At 36.4% G+C, this 22365-nt stretch overlaps 2 protein-coding genes across 2 annotated transcripts; both read left to right on the forward strand.

Annotated features, from left to right (window-relative positions):
- The first annotated feature begins 519 nt into the window (after positions 1-519).
- LOC116251047 (uncharacterized) lies at positions 520-9136 on the forward strand. The gene is made up of 6 exons (XM_031625106.2): positions 520-847; positions 2401-2591; positions 4816-4932; positions 5020-5169; positions 7514-7572; positions 8807-9136. Exons 1-6 carry the CDS (start codon positions 664-666, stop codon positions 8940-8942), a joined length of 837 nt encoding a protein of 278 aa, XP_031480966.1. The 5' UTR covers positions 520-663; the 3' UTR covers positions 8943-9136.
- Positions 9137-12361: 3225 nt separating this feature from the next.
- On the forward strand, positions 12362-19202 carry LOC116249597 (biotin synthase, mitochondrial). The gene is made up of 6 exons (XM_031622736.2): positions 12362-12856; positions 14315-14494; positions 15919-16025; positions 16412-16617; positions 17954-18093; positions 18674-19202. Exons 1-6 carry the CDS (start codon positions 12662-12664, stop codon positions 19004-19006), a joined length of 1161 nt encoding a protein of 386 aa, XP_031478596.1. The 5' UTR covers positions 12362-12661; the 3' UTR covers positions 19007-19202.
- Positions 19203-22365: the final 3163 nt, after the last annotated feature.

Genomic DNA, 22365 nt, shown 5'->3' on the forward strand with positions numbered 1-22365 from the left:
TCGTTGCCATATCTGAATTCGGGTTTATAACCCGAATCTGATTTTTAGATTAACGAATCTGAATCTGTTTTTCAAACAGAATCCAAATTATATATTGAGTATAATATATTTATTTAAAATTGTACTTGATCCAAATTTAATTCCAAACCCGAACAATATTTACTTAATTTTGAACCTCATCTCATGTCTTGTCTTACATCCGAATCCGATTCAAAATATTAATCGAATGTCTAAATTTGTTTTATATCTTACTTTTTGTGCAGTCCAGTCGGATATCCGTTCTAGATAGGATTTATTCAATTGCATGAACAATTTCAGCTTTTCAGTCGGAGCTTAGAACCTCGCATGCCCGAGTCCTGAACCTAGCACGGTACTTTGATGGACTCAATACTATTTCTCAACCCAACGCCCCGCACGAAGCTGCCGGGATTGGCAAAGGGAAAATCGATGAAGTAAAAAGGGCTTTTGAAAACTTTTGAGGCTTGAGCCTTTTAGCACGCCTTTTGAATCAGAATCACAACAAAAGATTTAAGCGAAAAGACGCGAGAGAGAGAGAGGGAGAGATATCTTGGAGAGAGAAGGAGAGAACTATCTTGGTTTCTTGGAGAGAGAGAGGGAGAGGACTATCTTGGTCGCGTGGTACTGTTTGTGGGCTGTAGCACCATGACATCTCTTGGGCTGTGGCTGCCCATAGCAACAGCCCCTTCCTCCTCTTCCTCCCTTCACTCTATCGTCAAGCTTCATTCCTTCCTCTTGTTCAGACCTTTCGATACCACGCGCAGAAGGTGGGTGAGAAGAGCAGGGAGATGGTCGCAGGTGGACTGCTTTAATTCCATACATTCTGTAGGTACTCGATATGGCTTTCTTGTTTCCTACACCCCACTTTTTCCCTTGTAGTCTTAACTCTTCCTTTTTTCTCTTTTTTTGCTGACTCAAGCCGCTCCACACATCCATAAGGGGTGTTCTTTGCACATCTTGCGTTTTGGATGCTAGGCTGTTTTTTTCTTTGTAAATTTTCTATTACGAGATGGTGGTAGTGCCTTCTCCTTCTTGGTAATATAAATGGACCAAAAACTAAGGCAACTCATCTATTGGGTAGTGGAAACAACTCACAGGCCCCTTCGGTGGTTGCATCTGTTTTCCAACCATTCAAACACAGCCTAATTGCATTCTTATTGAGGCCGTGAAAGTCGATGGGTTCGTTTTATATTTCCTTTCTACAATTGCTTTTGTCTTCTCGCATGTCTGGTGACCAGGCCAAACAGAAATGTTAAGGGGAAAAAGTGGTAGAGAATATACTCCGCGGTGTAGTTATTCATGTTCAGAGGATGGAAAACTTGCTGGAAGCTTAAGGAGGCATGTTGATTAAGGTATACAGTGAGGATAAGGTTGAATCGCAAAACCTAGTCCCGTGAAATTAATTATTCACTTTCTTAACCTGGAATGGTCTATTCCTAATCGATGTTCTAAATTTTTCAGAATAGTCCCTTCTAGATGTCTGTTGGTTCATATACATTTTCCTTATGTTTTATCAATCTGAGGAAGTCCCTTTATGTTGCAAACTTCCCATAGATTGAAAAGGCAAGTTTCATATTTTATGATTGGAATCATTGGAGTACTAAACTTTATTTAACATTTATGGTTCTTTGTAGGAAAGAAAACTTTGTTGTATCCATGAGAGGAAATTGTGTGTACAAATGTTGGCAAATCATTGTTTAAATCTCATTATGATTAACACTATTATTCTTTCTTTAGGTGTTTATAGTATTGAAGCCAAAGTGAACAATGCTTTTCGATAAATTTTGTGACATTAAATAAATGACGACTATGAGGCTTTTTTACTAAGGAGAAAAGAGAATAAAATAAAGAGTGCACTACATGCTTCCAAAAGACCACGGTTGTTTGCATTCATATGTCTCCATTTTCTTTTCTGATTAGATGGAATATAATTTGGTAGCTAAAATTAATTTTTTGCTTTGTTATATGGATTTCTTTCACATAGAGTTGAAGCCAACTGGATGATGCTCTCTGCCAGAGTTCCAGTTGATTGTGTCAGTTGGAAAGTTGTTTATGATTACAACTACTGTTAGTTTAAAGCTGTACATATTTACATTCATCATGTTGTAAGTTATTTTCTTGTTACTGTTTTGACGTAGATGTTTGCATTTTAGCTAGCAAAACCAAGCAATGGGCTATTATTATTTTGAATAACTTGTTTGTGGTTTAGTAACAACGTTAGCATGTGTTACATGAAGGAAAATCAAGCTTTTGCTGGTATAAGCAGCTTTTGTTTAAGGTGTTTTGTTAGCTTGTGCTATGCATGATCGTGGTATGCTCTTTTACACTTCTGATTTACTAGCAGGTTATGTGTTCTTTTTGTAATGATAAAGTGGATCTCAGGATGCTATAGAAGACTGCAGTGTTTGGCTACAAATGGAAGAGAAAGAGAGAGTGGTGGATCAAGGATGTTTGGATCATCAGATGAGGAAGTCATTCCTCAAGTACCAACCCAGCTGCAGTCTGTTGTTGAAGGTTCTGGTGCAGTACTTGTATCAGAACCAAAGCCAATCCCTGACCTTGATTACCTACAGGTACTAAATGTTTCATGGCATGCTTCAGCAAAGAGTTCATGGATCTTAGAAACCATAATGTTTTGTGTGAAAAGAAGTCATTGTAAGTTGTAACTGCTGCCTCCTCTGCTTTGGATCATTACCTGGATGCTGAATCATTGGATTCGCAATGCATGGGGATAAAATGAACTTTGAGTAGCTTCCTGGCTTGGGATTATGCCTGCCATGGGTATCCTGTGTTCTTCATGGATCACGAAATAAAAAATCGCTGACTGCTGGTGCATCATTAACAAAATTTGGCCATGTTATGGTCCATACTCCAGAATGTATTTGGAACTGATTATGTGAATAATACAATGTAATTTAATAGAGAAGATGCAAATTGGTGGATTATTCAGATTGGACCAAAATTTAATCATAAAATCAGTAGGTTTTTCAACATCCAGATTTGCAGGTTTAAATGTCAAACGTTATCTGTCAATAATTGATAAACCATGATGAACTCTCACATACAATCCAATCTAATGCAAAGTGTATAAGTAACTTGATCGGATATGCATGTATGGATTTGGGGATCATTTCTAAGCCCATTTTGAAGGGTCTGTTAAACTGGTGCTAGGCTAGGTACAGTGCTCAAATGTGAAAAATACACACAAAATAAAACAGATGGACAAGCGTAACAAATTTGCTGAACCAATGGAAAATATGCACAGTTGAAAAAGGAACCAAAATATCAGTGGTATGAACTGTGAAGGCAGTTTTCAACATTTTGATAAGTGGCAAGCCATCTTCAAAATCATTTTGACCAGAATACAGTGCTCCCTTAATCACAACATAGTTGCTTAGAGGCCCTGACCGACCTCAGTGACCGGTTATTGGTAGGTGGTCTCCTTTGCGTTCTAAGCATTGCATGTTCCGGTCTTCTACTATTTGTAGTTAAGACTTAAGAGCATGCCTAAGGCCCTGCCCAGTGCATCTTTTTAATTGGTGTTGCTTTCAAAGTCAATGTTGAGTTTCTTCGTAAATCATGTTTTAACACATAAAACCTGGAAACATGTTAAAATGATATTCTTGTATCTCAAAAAGAAAAGGCATGAGCTGGTTTCTTGACCTGCTTGGCAGCCCAAACCCAGTCCAAGAATATGTCTTGTTGGAACTAAGCCTATAAAATCTGAACCGGTGTTTAGGTTGTTGTACCCATCCCTACCCACATGGTTAGGCATCAACCTTACAATCGCCTGTATGGTCTATAACCTGCTTTCAGTGTTTCACCACCATTTTTACTCCATTTAAGGGTGCAAACAAGCTGGATGTGAAACTGAACCTAGCTTGTATTAATCCCCCTCAAATTCTCCAAGAACATGTGGCCTGACCTCATCTTGAGCTCGTGCCAGTTATAAGTTCATTCCCTTCATAAGCTGGAATACATGTTCTCTTGCTGAATATCTTGGTAGCACCATGTCTTCCAAGTGTGTAAACCATGTCTTCCAAGTGTGTAACTTTGGAAAGAAAGTCTTACCTGTGTCATTGTCATTTAAATGCATTGCCTGTCTTCCAGCAGACTTTGTGTTGCAAAAGTACCTCCAATCAAAATCTTGAGGCTTGAATTGGAATTTGGAAGAGCTAAGACAAAGATGTGTTTGTATTGAAGGGTGGAAAATGGGGTTCTGGAAGAGAAAAAAAATGATTGCGATGAAAATGACTTCCAGGACCTTTGCTGCAGTAAGTGACTGTGACCACTTTTCTGATGCTGAAAGTGAGAAAGATCAACTGTTATCATGCATTTGTATCATATGATACTGTTTATGCATGCATCATGTGGTACTGGCTAATGTGTTTGGTAACTGAAAGGAGGCATGATACAGTCTCCTGTCTTTTGGGCTTGCATTTGGATACTGCAGTCTGATGCTTCATGTAGTATGATATTAGACTGGACCAATTATCTTGATCGACCAGTTATCTTGATCATCTATCATACATGGAGCAAACTGTTACATGCTGTTATATTTACCCTGATATTACTTGTAGTATTGAAAACGAGGTTCCTCTTTCATGGGTAAGCTTTTTGAAAATATAAGCAACATAGTATAACTAGTTTAATGTTTCGAGTCTCAATGATCTGTTACATCTAGATATATTCAGTCCTTTTCAAGATCGATTAAATTGTTATTAGTTCTGTACCTTCATAAAGTGGTCTTCCAATTTTATTTGGAAAATTGGTGTGATGCTTATCTTGTTTATGTAGGAACTACTAGCAATTCAACAGCAAGGACCAAGAGCCATTGGGTTTTTTGGGACAAGAAATATGGGTTTCATGCATCAGCAGCTTATTGAGATCTTGAGCTATGCAATGGTCATAACTGTATGTTGCTAAAGCTCTATAATTTTCCCTTGCCTTCCGGTCCTTTGCAGTTACATATAATCTCTAAAATTGGCATGTCCAATCCAGAAAAATCACATCTTCACCTCAGGGGCATCAGGTACTAATGCAGCAGTTATTAGAGGTGCACTAAGAGCAGAGAAGCCAGAGTTACTAACTGTAATCTTACCACAAAGTCTGAAGATGCAACCACCAGAGAGCCAGGAGTTGCTATCTAAGGTATGCAGTAACAAACTGTTTCCTGTATTCACCTAAGTTGCACACCATCTTCTTGTCTCGGTTATTTTTTCTTGCTGGTTATTGAAGAGATTAGTTGCGTACTGTAAGGTCATTCATGGACTTGCTCAATGCATCAAACATTCAGGTGTGTTGACTTATGAGCTGTTTCAGCTAATATTTATGAGCATTCCCTTTAGCTGCAAGAATTTGGTTGAAGGTGTATATGATATAACAGGAATGGTAAGGAGTTAAGAGTTATTTATGGTTGAATTGTGTATATTGTTGTGTATCAATAATCTTTAATGGATTTCAATAGTGATTCTTTAGCAGTAAAAAAGAGCTTAAAAGACACTCAGTGACACAGCGTTTTCCTTTTATCTGGTGGTTGCAAATTGCATTTCACTATGATGTCTCATTAGAGATTTCAATGGATTGGATATATCCAATTATCAATCCAAGTTTGAAATTGTTAACCGGATCTGGTAAAGGAAGTTAGATCCAATTACTAATCATATTCAGATTTGTTATGCAGTTCCATAACTGAATTCTAAACTGAGTGCACTATCCAACTTGGATTTGCTAAAGATCCGACCCAGTTACATATAAGTATTGGACCTTGTGCTTGTCAGATCCAGATTTGGTTTTAAAAAATGGAGTGTGAATCCAAATCCGAGCCCGATTAAGTCAAATTCAGTAAAGTTGGAAGTGACCTGAATCCAAACTGTTTACTATGTCATGGGGCTTGTTCTGATGGCACAAACACTTCATGGACATACTTAAGTGTTCATTCGTGGACACTTTTTTTGGCTGTCATTGTAGAAACTGATTAGGCTATTCTTGTGTTGCTAAGGTAGTTCATATCTCTAAATTTTAAAATTTTGAATTTTATGTACTTTATACAATGAATGTCTTATAATTTTTATGTACTTTATTTTAATCAGTGATAATAGTCTTATCTTCCAATTGATTTTTTATCTTTTCTGGACTTTATTTATATACAGGGGTTGAAAACACTAGGTGGGTCTATACAGTGGATGCCATAGACTGGCCTAGCAGGGGCCTAGGTTGTCCTACTCAACATAAAAAGGGGACAAGGATAAAGAAGAATGAAAAGAAAAAGAGGAAAATTGGTTATGCTGGTGATTTTCAAAACCTTTACGTAGTAAAGATAAAACAAAAAATTTTAATGCTTAGGGTTGAAATGGATATATATATATATATATATATATATATATATATATATATATGTTTTGCTTGGACTGGCTTGGTTCCTCAATCTAGACGTTTAGCGACTGGCCAGCTCATGGGCTTGCCTTGGTGTCACTTTGATCTCCAATGATTAGCCAAATGTAGGGTTGACCTGAAAACTTATTAGTCATTCACCAACTTGTAGGGACTACTCAAATTAGTTGGTCAATTCTCTCTACTGGTGATGTGGACATGGGCTAGATGACTGGCCACCATCCAGACCCAGTAGTCTACTGGTAGGGTGACTTATTTGACAAACAAGTTGGAAGATAAAGGATGTTTACGTTACTAAACTTCTATTCACTATTACAAAATTTCATTTACAAGCTAACAATACCTAGCAAAATTATTCCGAAGACAAATTATCTTCACGCTCTGGACAAAAGTAACTTTGGCAAAATTGACCATCATTTTGGATGAAAATATTTTTGGTGCGTTGTCTGCATTTGGTCCTTCTTTAACTTTGTACAACCTATGTAGATGCTATGACCACTCTTGTGAGTGTCTTGAGTCTTGACACTTGCCTAACACCCAAATAGTTGTGTCAATGTGATAAAGGTACAGGTTTAATTAGAAAAATGGAACACCTAGTCAATCACATGGTATAAAACCTTTTGAAAGATGGTAAATAGATATGCATGAACAAACAATCTTGAAATTGTTAAGCATGTAATAATGACCTTTAACAGTTTAACCCATATCGACCTCCATATTGAAAGAGGAGTAACAAGAAACTAGAGAGGAGCAAATCTTTAGTATGGACCCTACTTTGTGTTAATCATGTTTGCAACAAATCATTTATTAACTCTAGAATGCTTATGTCTCTCTTGATTTCATCTATGTACATGAGCTTGATGTGCAGCTGAACTTAAGCCTTACGTTCAGGTCACTTAACTGCTTTTGCAAGTTTTTGCTGCAATTATTTGCTTTCTTAATAAAAAAGCAGAAAAATTGGAAGCATTTAATCAAATTTTCTACCTCATCTTGCAAACTGTTACATAATAAATGCAAAATTAATTTTGTCTTCAACTGATTGTGGTGCTTAATTGGTGACCTCTTATCTTTTTTTTTTTTTTTTTTTTGCCCTTTTTTACAGGTCCAGAATGTAATTGAAAAGCCACAAAATGATCATTTGCCTTTACTTGAAGCAAGCCGGTTAGACTTCTCAATTTCAACTAATAATTTTTGCAATTGACAAGCTGAATGTATTGGCTTCTCATGGTTCCTGCATTCTGGATAATGCTCATGATAATTGTGTCTGTCTTTCTCATGTACACACACACATAAACACACCACCACCCCACACACAAACAGGAGTATGTGAATTTACAATTTTACATTCATGGGTGTTGATTGTGTTGTTTCTCACTTCGTAGCCTTTAAACACGGGAGGTTGAATTTGATAATGGTGTTCTAATAATGGGCATAAATGGCTTAAGTAATCCACTAATCCGGCTAGTCCATCTCTCATCATTTATCTTCTGGATTAGTAATAGTATTTTTTGTGGCCCTTGAACTGCTATACTATTCGTTTTGTCTTTTTCATCTTACAATATGAAGATTCTGGATTATCGACTTTAACTGTAGGGGTAACATTTCTAGTCACCATAACTGTCAGTTTTTTTTTTGTTCAATAAAAAAATGTGAAAATGTTCTTTTTTCCAGTTTAAATTGATAAATCCATTTGTCATGTTCTATTTTGTAGGGGACATTTATTAGTTATTTTATGCACATACTTTTATGAAACAAAGATCACTAAGCTGTTGTGCTCTAAACTATGATTCATAGTAAACCATTCTATGATTAAGATTGATACGCACATCTGCAGGAATAGATATGCACCACATACATCATCGACCATGCTGTCTTCTAGGACCAAAAATGACCTAAACAAAGGGGTGTAGATCAATGCATCCACAGATACACCAACGCATGCTTGTTAAACATGTGAACCATGAGAAACAATTGGCTGTTGATCAAGCTGATAAGATGACTTATAACCAGTCACAATGGGAGAAAGGGTACACTATTACTTGGAAAGTAAAAAAATTAATCTTTTACTTTTAATGTGGCAGGATGGAAACCATCTGAGCAGGTGGCTTACGATGGTCTTCATGAGCTTTTATGAGTGTAGTTCTCATGTACTACGAGCTCCCGTTTATCTGCCTATGTATACACATACATATGGCGCGCGGGTGGGGGGGGGGGGGAGAGAGAGAGAGAGAGATTTCCAGTATTAGTTGTACAAAATTCTGACAGTACCTTTTTAGCTTGCTCCTTGGCTATTTTGTGTTATTGTATGTGCCGCACAAACACACAAGACATGTTTTTCAAGTGCAAAGTCACATATGTTCAAACTTGTTGGTTGACCTCTTCTTTATGTTAGCAGGCTATGCAACATGGACATTCTATCGCATGTACAGCAAGTCATTTGCTTTGCTTTTCATGACAGCAAGCTTCTTATGGAAACATGTCAAGAAGCAAAAAATCTGCGGAAGATAGTTACCTTGTTTTATCTGGACTAGTTTGATTAGAAGATTATAAGAAGGACAGCAAGCAGTGAGGGTTCTATCCTTGGAAAGCTAATAGTCTTTCTGGTTAGCTGGTGCTCTATTCAAGGCTACTTGAATCATTTGGATTTTGCTATCATGTTCTCATTCTTTGCCATTGTCCACATTTCCCATTTATATTGCTTAATAAAGGTATACCTGTTCTTGTCGCTCTGGATCTCCTGACTCATAGGCATTGGCGTGCATGTAGAGAGAATTTTGATTCGTTGTTACTGCACATAGTGCATACATTTTACGACAACAAACCTATATGGACCGTGGAGCAACTTTAACTATGTCATGCTTTGAATCTTCATTTCTGGTTTAAAACCTGGAAAAGAGGCGCTATCCTGCTGATGCAAGACTCTCTCCAGCTTCCTGCTGGTGCATGCTGAAAGCTACGGGATGAAGTTGGCCTATTTACTGCATCAAGGGCGGGCCATTGCCATTGGCATTGGAAATGGGGAAAGCGAGCGACGGTGTATACTTTGTACTTATTAAAGGTAAAGAAGTGCAACATACAGGAACAGCACGGATGGATCACCTTCTTTTTCCTTAATCCTGTCCAATTGTTCTGATATCCTTTCATGCAAATTGTGTTGTTAAGCTTGTTTAATGCTCATTATATTCATATTAGCAATCTCAAGCCCATTTCATTTTTTTTGTTTTCGTTTTTTTTTTTCACTGCATAGGCATAAATTTATTTGCAATAAGGAACCGTTGGAATCAGACAGAGATCAAATTGTATGAGGAATCAAAATCTAAGATTTCATATTCTTTGAAATTAGGTCCTCATAAAATCAAATCCTCGCATCAGATGTTGGGTTTTTTTTTTTCGGACATTTAGATTTGGAAAATCTGACATCATTTGAGGTCAGAATTTTCAGGCATCTAGTTTTTTTTTTTTTCATTATACGCTTATTAGCTAGCTAACAAGTCTTTACCATTACATACACTTATGCGAATACATAAATATGCAAATCATGCCTACACAATTATGAAGGATATTGTTATTTCTCGGAAGTTAGGGTGCTATTGAACTAAACGCTGATTGGGTATCTGACAAAACCACCGTCAATTTGTCTATGAAACCTAAACAGATAACTGGATTGGAATTGCAATTGGAAATTCACATTGAGTTGGACTTTGATTTGCATGAGTATCTGAATCATTCATTCAGATGTTAACTTCATCACCCAAAGTGGGTTTTCAAATTCATACTCAAATGTTTGATTCCCTAGATATTGCTAGCGCAGCCAATGCCGATGAACCTGCAACTGACCAATGCTTGGAGAACTGATATCTTGCAATGTAGTTGCACAAAAATGTGCATCCTCAAAATACTAAATTCGCAGGTTTTTAAAATTTGAAGCGTATGGATGTGATCTGCCTATGGGTTTACTTGACTACAAAAATTCAGGAATCTGAAGCTGTCGATTTTCTTGGTTATAAAATCTTCTTTATTCATTGGGAACAAGTGATCTAAGAGTGAATAAGTTGTGAAGTTTGAATGCATGATTAATGGTTTTAAAGGGCTTCAATAATCGACTTCTCAAATGTAACGATGCACTTATCATGCTAATCTATATTTGAAGAAATCCTCGTCCCCAGGTGATCTGCTTATTATTTCAATTTCTTTTTGGTAGATCACCGGTAAAGAGTGGGGTTAGTGTGTTTGGAGATGAACAACACAATCTGCTTTCGTCAAATCGTCTCTAGAGTTGGAAAAAAAAAAATAAAAAAAGCAAGAAAAGCCAAATCATTCTTTTAGCCGATACAACTTACATTAACATTTACGTTAATATAATACATGAGTAATATGACATAAGTGAACCAAGCCGCAACACGCTTTTTGTGGAATTTGGATCCAGATTTTCTTGTGTTGCGGAGGTGAGAAGCTTTTTGGGGCGTAAAAGTTTCTTGTCATGTTTTTGACATCTTTTCAAATAGGCCAACACTTGACAAAAGAGTCGGCAAGAAGTAGATTTCCACATTGTGCTTACTGATTTCACTCAGTGGTGTAGTCGGCAGCAGCAATCTACCACAACCGTTGTCCACATCGTGTCGGTGGCCTGATCGGTTGCTATCTTTCTGGGTAAGGTTTGTCAGAATGCATAGTTCAAGTAAATGTGAAAACTATAATGATAGTTCATGAAAATAATTTACATGTACTGTCTTCTCTTCTATACGTAATAAAGCAATTACGCTATCAACTTACATAGTGTTCTCGTTTCTAGTTTATCATGTTATATGACACGAGAGAGAGAGAGAGAGAGAGAGAGTATCTATATGTTTATTCAAGCATCTTGTTGAGATCATTTTCAGAACCTACAGATTTAATGCATCTCCATTGTTGGGATAGTGTAAAACAACTTGAGTTCAATCTTTTTTAAGTTAAATGTTGGATAATAAATCTTTAATTGACAGTGTACAGATGCATAAGAGAAATGAATTTAATAGATTCCATTTCTACGCTAGTTTTATCTCACTCTCCGTCTCTAATAATTGTCACTAATTCTTTTTACAACGTAGTCTATGAATGTGATACGTACACTCAAAGAAATGTAAATATGTAAAATTCAACATTCTAAGAAACTATAAAATTTTAAAACCAAGGATATTAATTACTTTATTGTCTCTAAAAGTCATCATGTATGTCCAGAAAGCGTAACTATTTGTTTAACAAAATCCAAAAAAGTATAAGGTGTGATAAAACCAGCCGGGACTTGTTTAAGTTTTGTCTTGCATATATCTAAACTTTTTTTTGGCTTGTAAAGTCCAGTAAACAAATAATGTTGTCACGGTTTTTTAATGCTATGCTTTTAAACAATATCGATTATTAAATTTTTAGTTTATGTAACTGAACATTTACTAAAAGCATTTACCGACTACGGCTATTTATTTCAGAAAAAGGTTCAATATAACTTTCTTGTGTTTAAGAAAAGTGAATTAGTATTTATAAAATTATAAATAATTGCTTGAGTGTACAACATAATTCACGCGCATGATTTACGAATGAAAAACGTTATAATATAAGTGAAAATGATTTATCATAAACCTATATTTTTAAGACAATTTTTGAGCAATTTCATACCACAAATATCCTTTTTTTTTTTAGTTTCTGATTTACAATCACATTTACAGAAAAATTTCAAATGCTGAGGAAAATGACAATAGAATGCTCATCGCAAAAGCCATTCTATCTAACTAGTTTTTTTTTAAATATAATTATGTGTTTTTTCCTTAAGTGAATTATTATTATGAAGTTAAAATATTGTTTATAAACTTTCCAAATCAAGGGCTTCATTTTAAATAAAACAAAGGTCGAGTAGTCCTTCATAAATTCCCTTGTTTTTAAGGGAAAAGAAAAGTTCCATAACTTCCATTGCCAATCCTGTTTCAGGTTGGCGGGTGACATACACCTAACCTCATAAACGGAGACAACGAGAGAGAGAGAGAGAGAGAGAGGAAGGGGGAGTTCTTTTTGGTCAAGTCGGTGCAGAGGTTGTCTGGTCTAACACTGCACCAGCCACCGTGTGTCTGAGGGCCCGATTTAGTTGAGGCTTCTGCCGAAAGGTCGCAGCCCTCCTCTACTCTCTGTTCACTCCAATTCTCCTTCCGAAGAAGCAGCGCCAGCTGTTTTAGCCACCAAAACCCCTACACACACTTCCCTGTTATTTTGGAGGAAAGAAGACATGTTCCTCACAAGATCTCTTCGTCTCTGCCCACTTCCATTGGTATCACATTCTTCTTTGGTTGCTTCTTTTTCTTCTTCTGCTGCCGCAGTGGAAGCCGAAAGAGCCATAAGAGAAGGGCCCAGAAGCGACTGGACCAGAGGATCCATTCGAGATATTTATGACTCCCCACTTCTGGATTTGATCTTCCATGGCGTAAGACAACCTTCTTTTTCCATCTCTCTCTCTCTCTCTCTCTCTCTCTCTCTACGTTCAAGCGCAAATGCTTCCCGTATGTGATCGTGAATTCGTTCGTTAATAACAATGCTTGAGATTCTTACTTTTGTTAATTACCTTTGACTTTTTTTTCTATTTTCTATTTTTATTGCTCAACTGTTGGAATGTCTTCGATTTCAAGCATCTTTTTGGGTTCTCTTTGTGTATGTGAGTGTGTCCATATTTTTCGTCTAGCATTTGTTCACTTCATCAAGTATCTCTACTGTGACTGGAATTCGTCGTTCTTCCATTCTGGTATTGTTTTTTTTTTTAAGCTGTGATCTTTGCCATACTTTTGCTTATAGGTACTTACCTATAGTGAATAGGACATCAAAGCTACTTAATGAGGGAAGATAATCAGGGTTTCAAAAAAAAGTTAGTTTCTCCTTGGTGCTTTTCTCTGTTCCTGCTTGCCTATGAACGTAAAACTGCTACTGTAAATGGTGCCTTTCTATTGAAAAGGAATACTCTTGTAGGGAGTAGGGGCCACGCTCGCAAGCTTCTGATTTGTTAAACAATGCTGCAATTCTATTACTGTATAATTCTATTACAGTGTTTAAGGTCTTCCACAGTTATTACACCTTACAGTATCCGCAAAACACTGCAGCTGCTTAATTTTTGTATTTCTTTCCCTTCTTTTGGACTTTTTATGTGCTGATGTGACCTTGCAAACAACCTTTTGAGATTTACGAGTAAAATAAACCGTTTTAGATTATTGCAAGGCTCTCCATCAGGAAAATCTCCACAAGAAATTTGTATGTTGCACGGAACAACTGTGGGCCCTATGTTCTTATTCCTGTCAAAAAGGGGCACTTATAAAAAATTATTCATGTGATTGAGATCATGATAACAAAAGCTAAAAACTGTTGAGATGTAAAGAATCTTGGTAGGCAACTTTTTTAAAATTGTAAAAACATATCCTTCGATCTTCCTTCCTGTTGTTTTTCTAGTTTGGGGTTTCTTTGAGGAGTTAAATTATGACAACATTTTCTGATGCAGTTTCTCTGAGTTGGTTTCTCTAGTCATTTTTCCTTATTTGATGTGAACAAGTGAAAAATGGTGCATGTACAAAGATTTGATGCTTATTTCTTATCTTTTGTTTATTCTAGTATCTAATAAAGATGCAATCATGTTAGCCCTTCCTGTTGTCAACCTTTGTACATGAAACATTTTATCTTTCTCATGTAGCACCAAAATTTTTTTATAGTTAGCGGCAGAAGCTTACGTGTCGATTAGACGTATTGAGCTAAACCTTTTCTGAGATGCAGATCTAGTATTTCATTTATTTTACAGCACAATGGTGAATGTTTTGGAATGTTTATTGAAAAAAAAAATCCTTGGATAATGGATATTTCAACTGCAGAATGACATTCATTTGACATGAAATTCATACTGCAGGCACAAGTCCACCGTCAAACACACAATTTCAGGGAAGTACAACAATGCACCTTACTTTCTATTAAGACAGGTGGGTGCAGTGAAGATTGTGCGTATTGTCCACAGTCTTCTAAGTATGACACGGGGGTGAAAGGTCAAAGGCTTATGGACAAAGACGCAGTCTTGAAAGCTGCAAAGGAGGTAAATCATTTTTGTGCATTTTAGTTTTGCTGTGGACGTGCAAGTAGTTTTATATTTGCTTTAGATAGGTACGGGGACATGTTATTGTACTTGGCCTCATATACTTCAACTTTCTGCAAACCAATGAACTAGAACTACTAAAGCTCCGTATGCTATATGTTCCTAGTGAAAGGTGATATATACTTCCACAAAACAACGAAAAGGTCCCTGTTATTACAGTAAGGATTAATCCTGCCCACCAAATTATTTTAGTCAGATAATCACTTATCAAATGTTTTTTGTACAGAAATAAAGGCCACTTGCTGGTATATCATCAAATTAATTCACACACATACACATAGAAATTGGTATTTGCCAGGCAGTTTATGTGTCAGGCATATCCGAACACCTTTATTTATATGGTTTTACACGTTCATGGTTGTGGTTAATTTAATGGAATATATATATGTTAATTGAGTGCAGAGCTAGAAACTTAAGTCAAGGGGTGGGGCACAAGAACATGGTGAATTGTTAATAAAAAAGCTAAAAAAAATACTATTTAATTGAAACACAAAATTAGTTTGGGCTGTTTAATTAAAAGGTGTATAAGAATTTGTGAACACTATAATTGGTCTGTACAGTAATAAACTTTTAGTAACTTGATCCGGTTTTGCTTCTTGGCCACATAGAATTTCCTTAGTTAATATGTGGGCCTAGAGTACTCCCTCTTTCATTTTAGTTACAATTTTTTAATATTCATTATTTTCTAGTACTTTTTGTCATTATTTTCTCTTCAGTTTCTGTCAGTAGGCTACTTGGTGAGAGAATCAAGAGAATTTTTTTTTTCTCTTTTTCTATCCAGGGAGGACACTTGAATGTGATGGCCAGTTCCAGGGGCACAACCGGGTTGTGCACATGTTACCCCACACCATAGACCTGGTTGAGCAACTAAAACTCAACGACTTATAATGACACCAACAAACTTGAAGGTTAAAAATCCGTCTTCTTGTAAAATCTATTCAAAGTTTCAAACCATTGTCCTAATATGGTTGTGCGGTTTTCATTGGCGAGTTTTTCTGTTGACCGAACTTTTCATACCATCGAGACTTTCTCTCTTTTTCTCCTTCCTTATTTTGCATTCAGCCTTTTTTATTAACTTTAGGAAATTAGGAGGATCTATTTGTTTCCAAAATCTGTGATGCACCGTTATATAATATGTTCTGTATACTTAGCATGTTACCAGAAAGTAGATGCTTGAAACAAATCACAGTCACTGTTTCAACAGACCGCTGGGGCATTAATCTGAGCATTGTCTATGATATCATGGATGTGAAATTTTGTTGTACACTGAGGATTTTCTCTAATTGTACAATAAAGTCTGTTGTTTGTGTAGCCTATGTATTTATTTCTTATAACTTAATTTTCTCCTATTTGGTTTATTGCAGGCAAAAGAGGCTGGTAGTACACGTTTCTGTATGGGAGCAGCTTGGAGGGACACTTTGGGTAGAAAGACCAACTTTAACCAAATTCTTGAATATGTGAAAGAAATAAGGTATGCAAACCTTTGCTCTGGAACTATAATATACTAAAGTTAGTGCTCTTGTCCAATTGGTGTTCAGTGAATGTACAGAGAGATATCTTTAATAGGATCATCTTGTTGGCCTCCAATATGAACAATGTTTTGTCATGTCTATCATCGCCTTCATTTAATGTTTCTCTGCACTGAAGGTCAAGACTATCCTTGTGTATAAAATGTGTGACTTCAGTTTTTGAACAGCATAACCAATGTCCTATAAATGGCCTGGTTATTTTTCAACCTTTTGTTTTTCTTTCTCTGCGTCATATCAATTCACCTTTTTTGCATTTTTCCAGTTGTCAAAATTTTCTGTCTATGAAAGTTTATATCTTAGGACTTTCCCATTGGACAATTGTTTACAGGAATATGGGTATGGAGGTTTGTTGCACCTTGGGTATGCTAGAGAAGCATCAGGCAGAAGAACTTAAGAAGGCAGGGCTCACATCTTACAATCACAACCTTGATACTTCAAGGGAATATTATCCAAAAATCATTACAACAAGATCATATGATGAAAGACTGAAGACTCTAGAGTACGTCCGAGAAGCTGGGATCAGCGTCTGTTCAGGTACTCAAAAGTCCAACATCAGGGCTATGAGGTCCATGTGCTGATTTTTGACGTGTTAAATTCTGCTTAACAGTTTGGCAGATGCTCTTTGGTTAGCCTGTTCAAGCCTACCTTTTAGAGTTTTAGTGTAATGATCAACTTTAGTTCCTAGTTCCTGCTTTTCTTTTTGTGACTTCTTAATGAATGGTTGAATTAGGTATGCCAGTCCGTGTCTGGCATTTAGCCAATGTTTAGAACAACATTTTGCATTGACAAGTGGACATGGCTCATACATCTATTTTCCAAAAGTTTTTGGTATATGTTGGAGATCGTTGATTGAAAGGACCTGAATCTCCAAACATGTGAAATTTTAGTCTTGGACTTTTAAGAGATGTTTCAATAGTCTGTTCTATTAGTTATCCTTCTCTTTAATCTTCCATTTCTTGCCATGAGGTGCCCACTGTCAAGAACTTTTGTGCCCCATGTCTTGCCACAGTAAGCAGTGCTCTCCTGAGGGGCAAGCCTTAAAATCTGCAAACTATGAACAGGCTGCAATCCATCTTCATCTCGGTTATCCACATAAGACTACTGTCCATGAGAACGATAAATGCCTAAAAAAGATAGGGCTCTCAAACAGGTTTGGACATCTTTCGTTTTTTTATATGGAAATAATTTTCTTTTTCAAGAATCTGAACAAGTCATGCAAAAGTATATAAATGACATTACAATCTTAGTTTCAAATAGTCTAATAGAAAAATATAGAATGTATTTATTCATCAGCCATACTAATTTTTTTTATATATGTACTGGAATCTTTTTTTTAACATGAACCAAAATTTTGAACAGTTTTCTTCAAAAAAAGAAGAATCTCAAAATCGTCTGAGATATTTCACTGCTGAGGAATTACTGAATAAGATCAGTTAGGAAGTTTTGAACGAAATATAGTCTCGATTCCGTTTTAAGTCTGTCTTGTTGCCTCAGTGATGTCATTGTGAAGAAAACCTTTTTCCAAGTGGATCTTTTCATTAAAAGAGGAACATTAGCTATAAGGCCAATATGAGTGTCAAATGACTTCACCATGTATTAGTTTTGAAGGGCTGATAGGAGTCCACATGCATGCAACATTAAGTTACTGAGGTGGTGTTCATCGTATGATGCTGTACTGACAAGTCCTTTCTCTTAGGCTCTGAAATGGTGAAGCTTATATGAAAAACTTACACATAATGAATTATGCAATGGAGTAATTTGAATAACGTTTGCTTTGGCACAGTTTCTCTTGTATTGTGCTATGACGTTATTTGTGTTTTACAAGAAAAATGCTTTTAAAGAATGAGATATTTTTAACCTGCATTTGCAGGAGGAATAATTGGTCTTGGAGAAGCTGAAGAGGATCGTGTGGGACTGCTTCATACACTAGCAACCCTTCCAACTCATCCCGAGAGTGTTCCCATCAATGCTCTGGTTGCTGTGAAGGGCACACCTCTTCAAGAACAGAAGGTACTATATGGTGTTTTATTCTATAATTGGTAATTTAGGACGTCAAAATCCTGATGGGAATTTCTTGTTTGGTTGCTTATGTACTGGATATATTAAAAAAAAATCAAGAAAAATACCTCATGTTCAAATTAAAGTGCATTTTCTACTAGTAGAAAAACTTTATCTAATGCAGTTGAACTTTTCCATTCACTCAGTTGGTATTACCCTATCGATCACAGCCGTTTACTAGAGCTATCGGCTTGTGTTTTCACAACTTTCTGTTTCATTTACCATAGGATTTCTACTGGATTTCAGGAAAAGTATTCAAAAAAATTGCTGGACACTAGGGCCCTACTTGTGTAGCACCATTTTGTAGATTCCATGTTGGAACCATAGTGCTTAACTCATGATATAGCTCACAAGCAGGTCTAAAAAACTGGTTCATCTTTATTCTAAACTTAAATTGTTGTTCCCGGCAGGACAAGCTTGGTCCTGCATGACTGTTACTTTTATTATTTCTTCTCTAATAGTATGCATATTGTCTTGAATAATTATGATTGATCTGTCACGTTTTAAGTGCTAATGTTTTCAAACTGCTCAGCCTGTTGAAATCTGGGAAATGCTTCGGATGATTGCAACTGCTCGTATTGTGATGCCTAAGGCAATGGTCCGGTTATCTGCTGGGCGAGTCAAATTTTCTATGCCGGAGCAGGCATTGTGTTTTCTGGCTGGTGCAAATTCCATCTTCACTGGAGATAAGTTATTGACCACCCCAAACAATGACTTTGATGCTGACCAATTGATGTTCAAGGTGCTTGGACTCATTCCAAAAGCTCCAAGGTTCTCTAGTGAAACAGACTCCTGTGGTTGCAGAGCTAAGGAGACTGAACTTGCTAATCAAAATTCTGAAGAAGCACTATCTGCATCCGGCTGAGAGAAATGTAGTGATTTTTTTCATTTATTCAAGTGAATCATGTTAGCTGCATTTCGAGAAGTAGCATTGTCTCTCTTAAGGCTCTTGTTGCTTGAACTGATGTATTTACACTTAAATTCCAGCTGCAAAATTGGGGCCTTTTATATGTGTTTCTTAGTTTATAAAGAATGAAAACTTGAAGAAGGTTGTCTTGATCCATAGTCCGACTTAGGTTATGTATGGTACTTGTTGGATGAGCAGAAACTTTACCATTGACCAGACTAATTGCTAGGTTTCTTGAATACCTTGAACCTCACAAGCTAAGTTATTTCATAGCATTTGACAGAGTTGACGAATTTGCGAACTTCAGAAAATTTTCTGGTGTCATATAAAGCTAATCTTACTTTGTGAGACCTGAATTTAGTATGTTAAGACGAAGACGGAAGAACAAGGAACAGTTTGGGATTTTCATGAATCTTTTCTGCCTACCTGGTTCCTCAAACCGAGCTGCAACTTAAGGAAGCATGAACCGGGGAAGCTTGATCTGACGGTATTTGTGCTCATCTTGAAAGGTAAGTCTCCTTTCTTCAGATATAAACGTCAATCTTTTGATGCTTTCGTAAGTCTTTTTTATTTTTAACTTCTTGGGGCCTCATTGCATTAGAACCATCAGCGACATATGGGTTTCAACACCATTTTCTTAGCAAACTTGTCAACAAAGATGTTATTTTTCTTCCTATAGGGTAACTTATTTTTCATTTCTCTACTTGGGTGAGAGCTTTTTGGCTCTTTGTGAGCCATATGGCAGTCTCTCTTGGAGCATCTCAATCTCGTCCACATGGTTTCAGCACAACTGCAAGTAAGTCTCCACAGGATTCAGTAGCAATTCCATTGCATCAGCCGTCCCTCGGGAAGATACTTGGTTTTCAGATATTATACCATTTGCTTTACAGTCGGTGGAAGCCATATGACTTTGATCAGCTTCCACTATCTGTCCTTCCTTTTATGCTCGAGTGGATGAATTTGATCATCAAACCAAGGCAAGTCTAATGTTAGCAGAGTTCAGACCTAACAGTTCTGATTTGTTCAAACCAACATGCTAGTGACCTTAAATACATATTTCTGGGGCCCTTTTTCTCTCTCTTCTTTTGAATCTCGGATAAATGCTTTTGCCTAAATAAACAAAGACAGATCTGCCCGATCCAGTGGCGAGATTTAAACTATAAAAGTAACAGACATTATAGTGTACAAGAAAAAACCATCTAGTCATAGAGATTGTCGACTGATTTCAAGAAATATATATATATATATATAATATTTATCAATATAGTTATCACATAATTTTTATGGATAGGTAACTCTTGATGCTTTGATTACTTTACGTTTGATGTGCTAGAAAAGCTCGTTGAATGTCCGACTGGGAACACACTGCCCAAATGAAGCTCACCCCCTTCCCTCCTCTTCCTTTTGCCCCATGTGTCCAAGGCTCTGTTGGTGTCTTTTAAGTGGGAATTATATTCCATCAACTATATACGGTGATACAGATCATAGCCCTTATGGGAATCAGAATGAACAAGTGTTCCTTTTATGGATATACAGTGGTGATACAGAGCATAGCGCTTATGGGAATCAGAATGAACAAGTGTTCCTTTCTATCATAAGGCTTGCCAACCAGCTATGCTATGGCCCCGAAGCAAAACTCCTTGAATGCCTGACATGCGAATGCCTGACATGCGACTGACATGCGAGAAGCTGCAATTCTGTCAATCTTCAACAGGGAGATGCCATCATGTAATTACTCTCAAGTCACAAGCAATCTATTGTCAATCTTCAACAGGGAGATGCCATCATGTAATTACTCTCAAGTCACAAGCAATGGTAGAAGAAAAACTTAGAAAAAATCGATGTTATTGAACCGAAGCTTTGAATCAACTGGGGAATTGCCTATATACTTCGATTAATTGTCTGAATCTAATCGAATTCAAGAGTGTTTGTTAATTGGGTCAACTAAAAAGTGTGTTCACAATTAAAAATTTCAAGAAAATCAATAAAAAGAAAAAAATAGAAAAAATAATGCGAAGGTACCAGCACAAATATCCCATTAGGCACCCAAGTGAAAGCCCAATCCCTTTCCCTTTGACCCTGGGCCGTTGATGTATTGAACATGATCATTAAGGCCACAAATGAAGGAGTAATAGGCAAGGAGTAATAGGCCTATAGGCCCATTTGATATTGAAAACAAATAAAAATATACAAAATAAAGTATAATCCGGCAAACTTTTGTCTCGCTTGAAAGAATGACGCTCAAACAGAAGAAGCAGAAGAAGAACACGTAAGAGACAAATCAGAATAGACAATGTATCTTATATTTTGCACAAGTTAATAAAAGAATTGTTGCAGGTATCTCTTTGTGATCAATTTGCTTGTTATATGATTACGTCGCTTGCATTGTGGGTGGCAAATAAGTGTTGGGTCCTTAATCTCGTTTACAAGAAAATTGTGTTCTACAACTCTTTCATGTCTCTCATTGAATTAAACTTCCAATCTACATTATGTAGCAAGTGTTTATGCAATGCTTTGAGTTAATTATGTGTAGCTAATTATGCTGGTTGCTTAGATAACAATTTATCTAGTCATTAAATAACAATTTAACAACTTAGTAACACGGCAACTCATGCAGCAACTTAGCCATATAGCAATTTAACAACTTAATGGCTTGCAGAGAAACTTACACTAAATAGATAGGACACAATGATTTACGTTGTATATATTGACTTTTATAGTGATTTACCAACTAATTTAAATAGAAGTTTAATTACATCAGGAAATGAACAACTTACATAATATATAAGATGTTTTACATGATAATTTATAACAATTCACAAACATGACAACTAATGAAAGTCGACGGCCATTTGCATAACACACTATAGCGATTTGCATTTGTGCATGTCTTTTCATATAACAATGTATAATGGTTAATGCATATATATTCCCGACCAATTGCACGACAATATTTATTTTTTCCATATATATGGGTGTCCATGAAATGATATGTAACAACTCACAACATCATAAATGGCGATTCACGTATCAATCTAGAACGATTTGCAATGCTTTATTGGTTTGCATCCGTTGCATGGCTAAACCAAGAGATACTATTAAAATATAAATGTAATGCATAGGAAACTATAAGAGGTCTTTGATTACTTCATATCTGAAAGCCATGAGTTTGATATAACATGCTTTTGCTGACGGGACAACAAAATCATGGTTCATCAAATCAAACTAAAGACTTAAGATCTTTGTTTTACTTTATTTATTGAAAAATATTGAATTTAACATCGGAGTAGGGAGGGTCTGATCTTAAAACCATGGTT

Source organism: Nymphaea colorata, chromosome 3 (genome assembly GCF_008831285.2).
Source record: "Nymphaea colorata isolate Beijing-Zhang1983 chromosome 3, ASM883128v2, whole genome shotgun sequence".
In the NCBI taxonomy this organism is placed as follows: Eukaryota; Viridiplantae; Streptophyta; class Magnoliopsida; order Nymphaeales; family Nymphaeaceae; genus Nymphaea; species Nymphaea colorata.

Coding starts and splice junctions, on each gene's coding strand:
- LOC116251047 (XM_031625106.2), top strand. CDS start 664: ATGACATCTCTTGGGCTGTGGCTGCCCATAGCAACAGCCCCTTCCTCC. Junction 4,933..5,019: donor GCTATGCAATGGTCATAACT/GTATGTTGCTAA, acceptor TGTCCAATCCAG/AAAAATCACATCTTCACCTC. Junction 5,170..7,513: donor GCCAGGAGTTGCTATCTAAG/GTATGCAGTAAC, acceptor CCTTTTTTACAG/GTCCAGAATGTAATTGAAAA.
- LOC116249597 (XM_031622736.2), top strand. CDS start 12,662: ATGTTCCTCACAAGATCTCTTCGTCTCTGCCCACTTCCATTGGTATCA. Junction 16,618..17,953: donor TGGGATCAGCGTCTGTTCAG/GTACTCAAAAGT, acceptor CTGCATTTGCAG/GAGGAATAATTGGTCTTGGA. Junction 18,094..18,673: donor CACCTCTTCAAGAACAGAAG/GTACTATATGGT, acceptor CAAACTGCTCAG/CCTGTTGAAATCTGGGAAAT.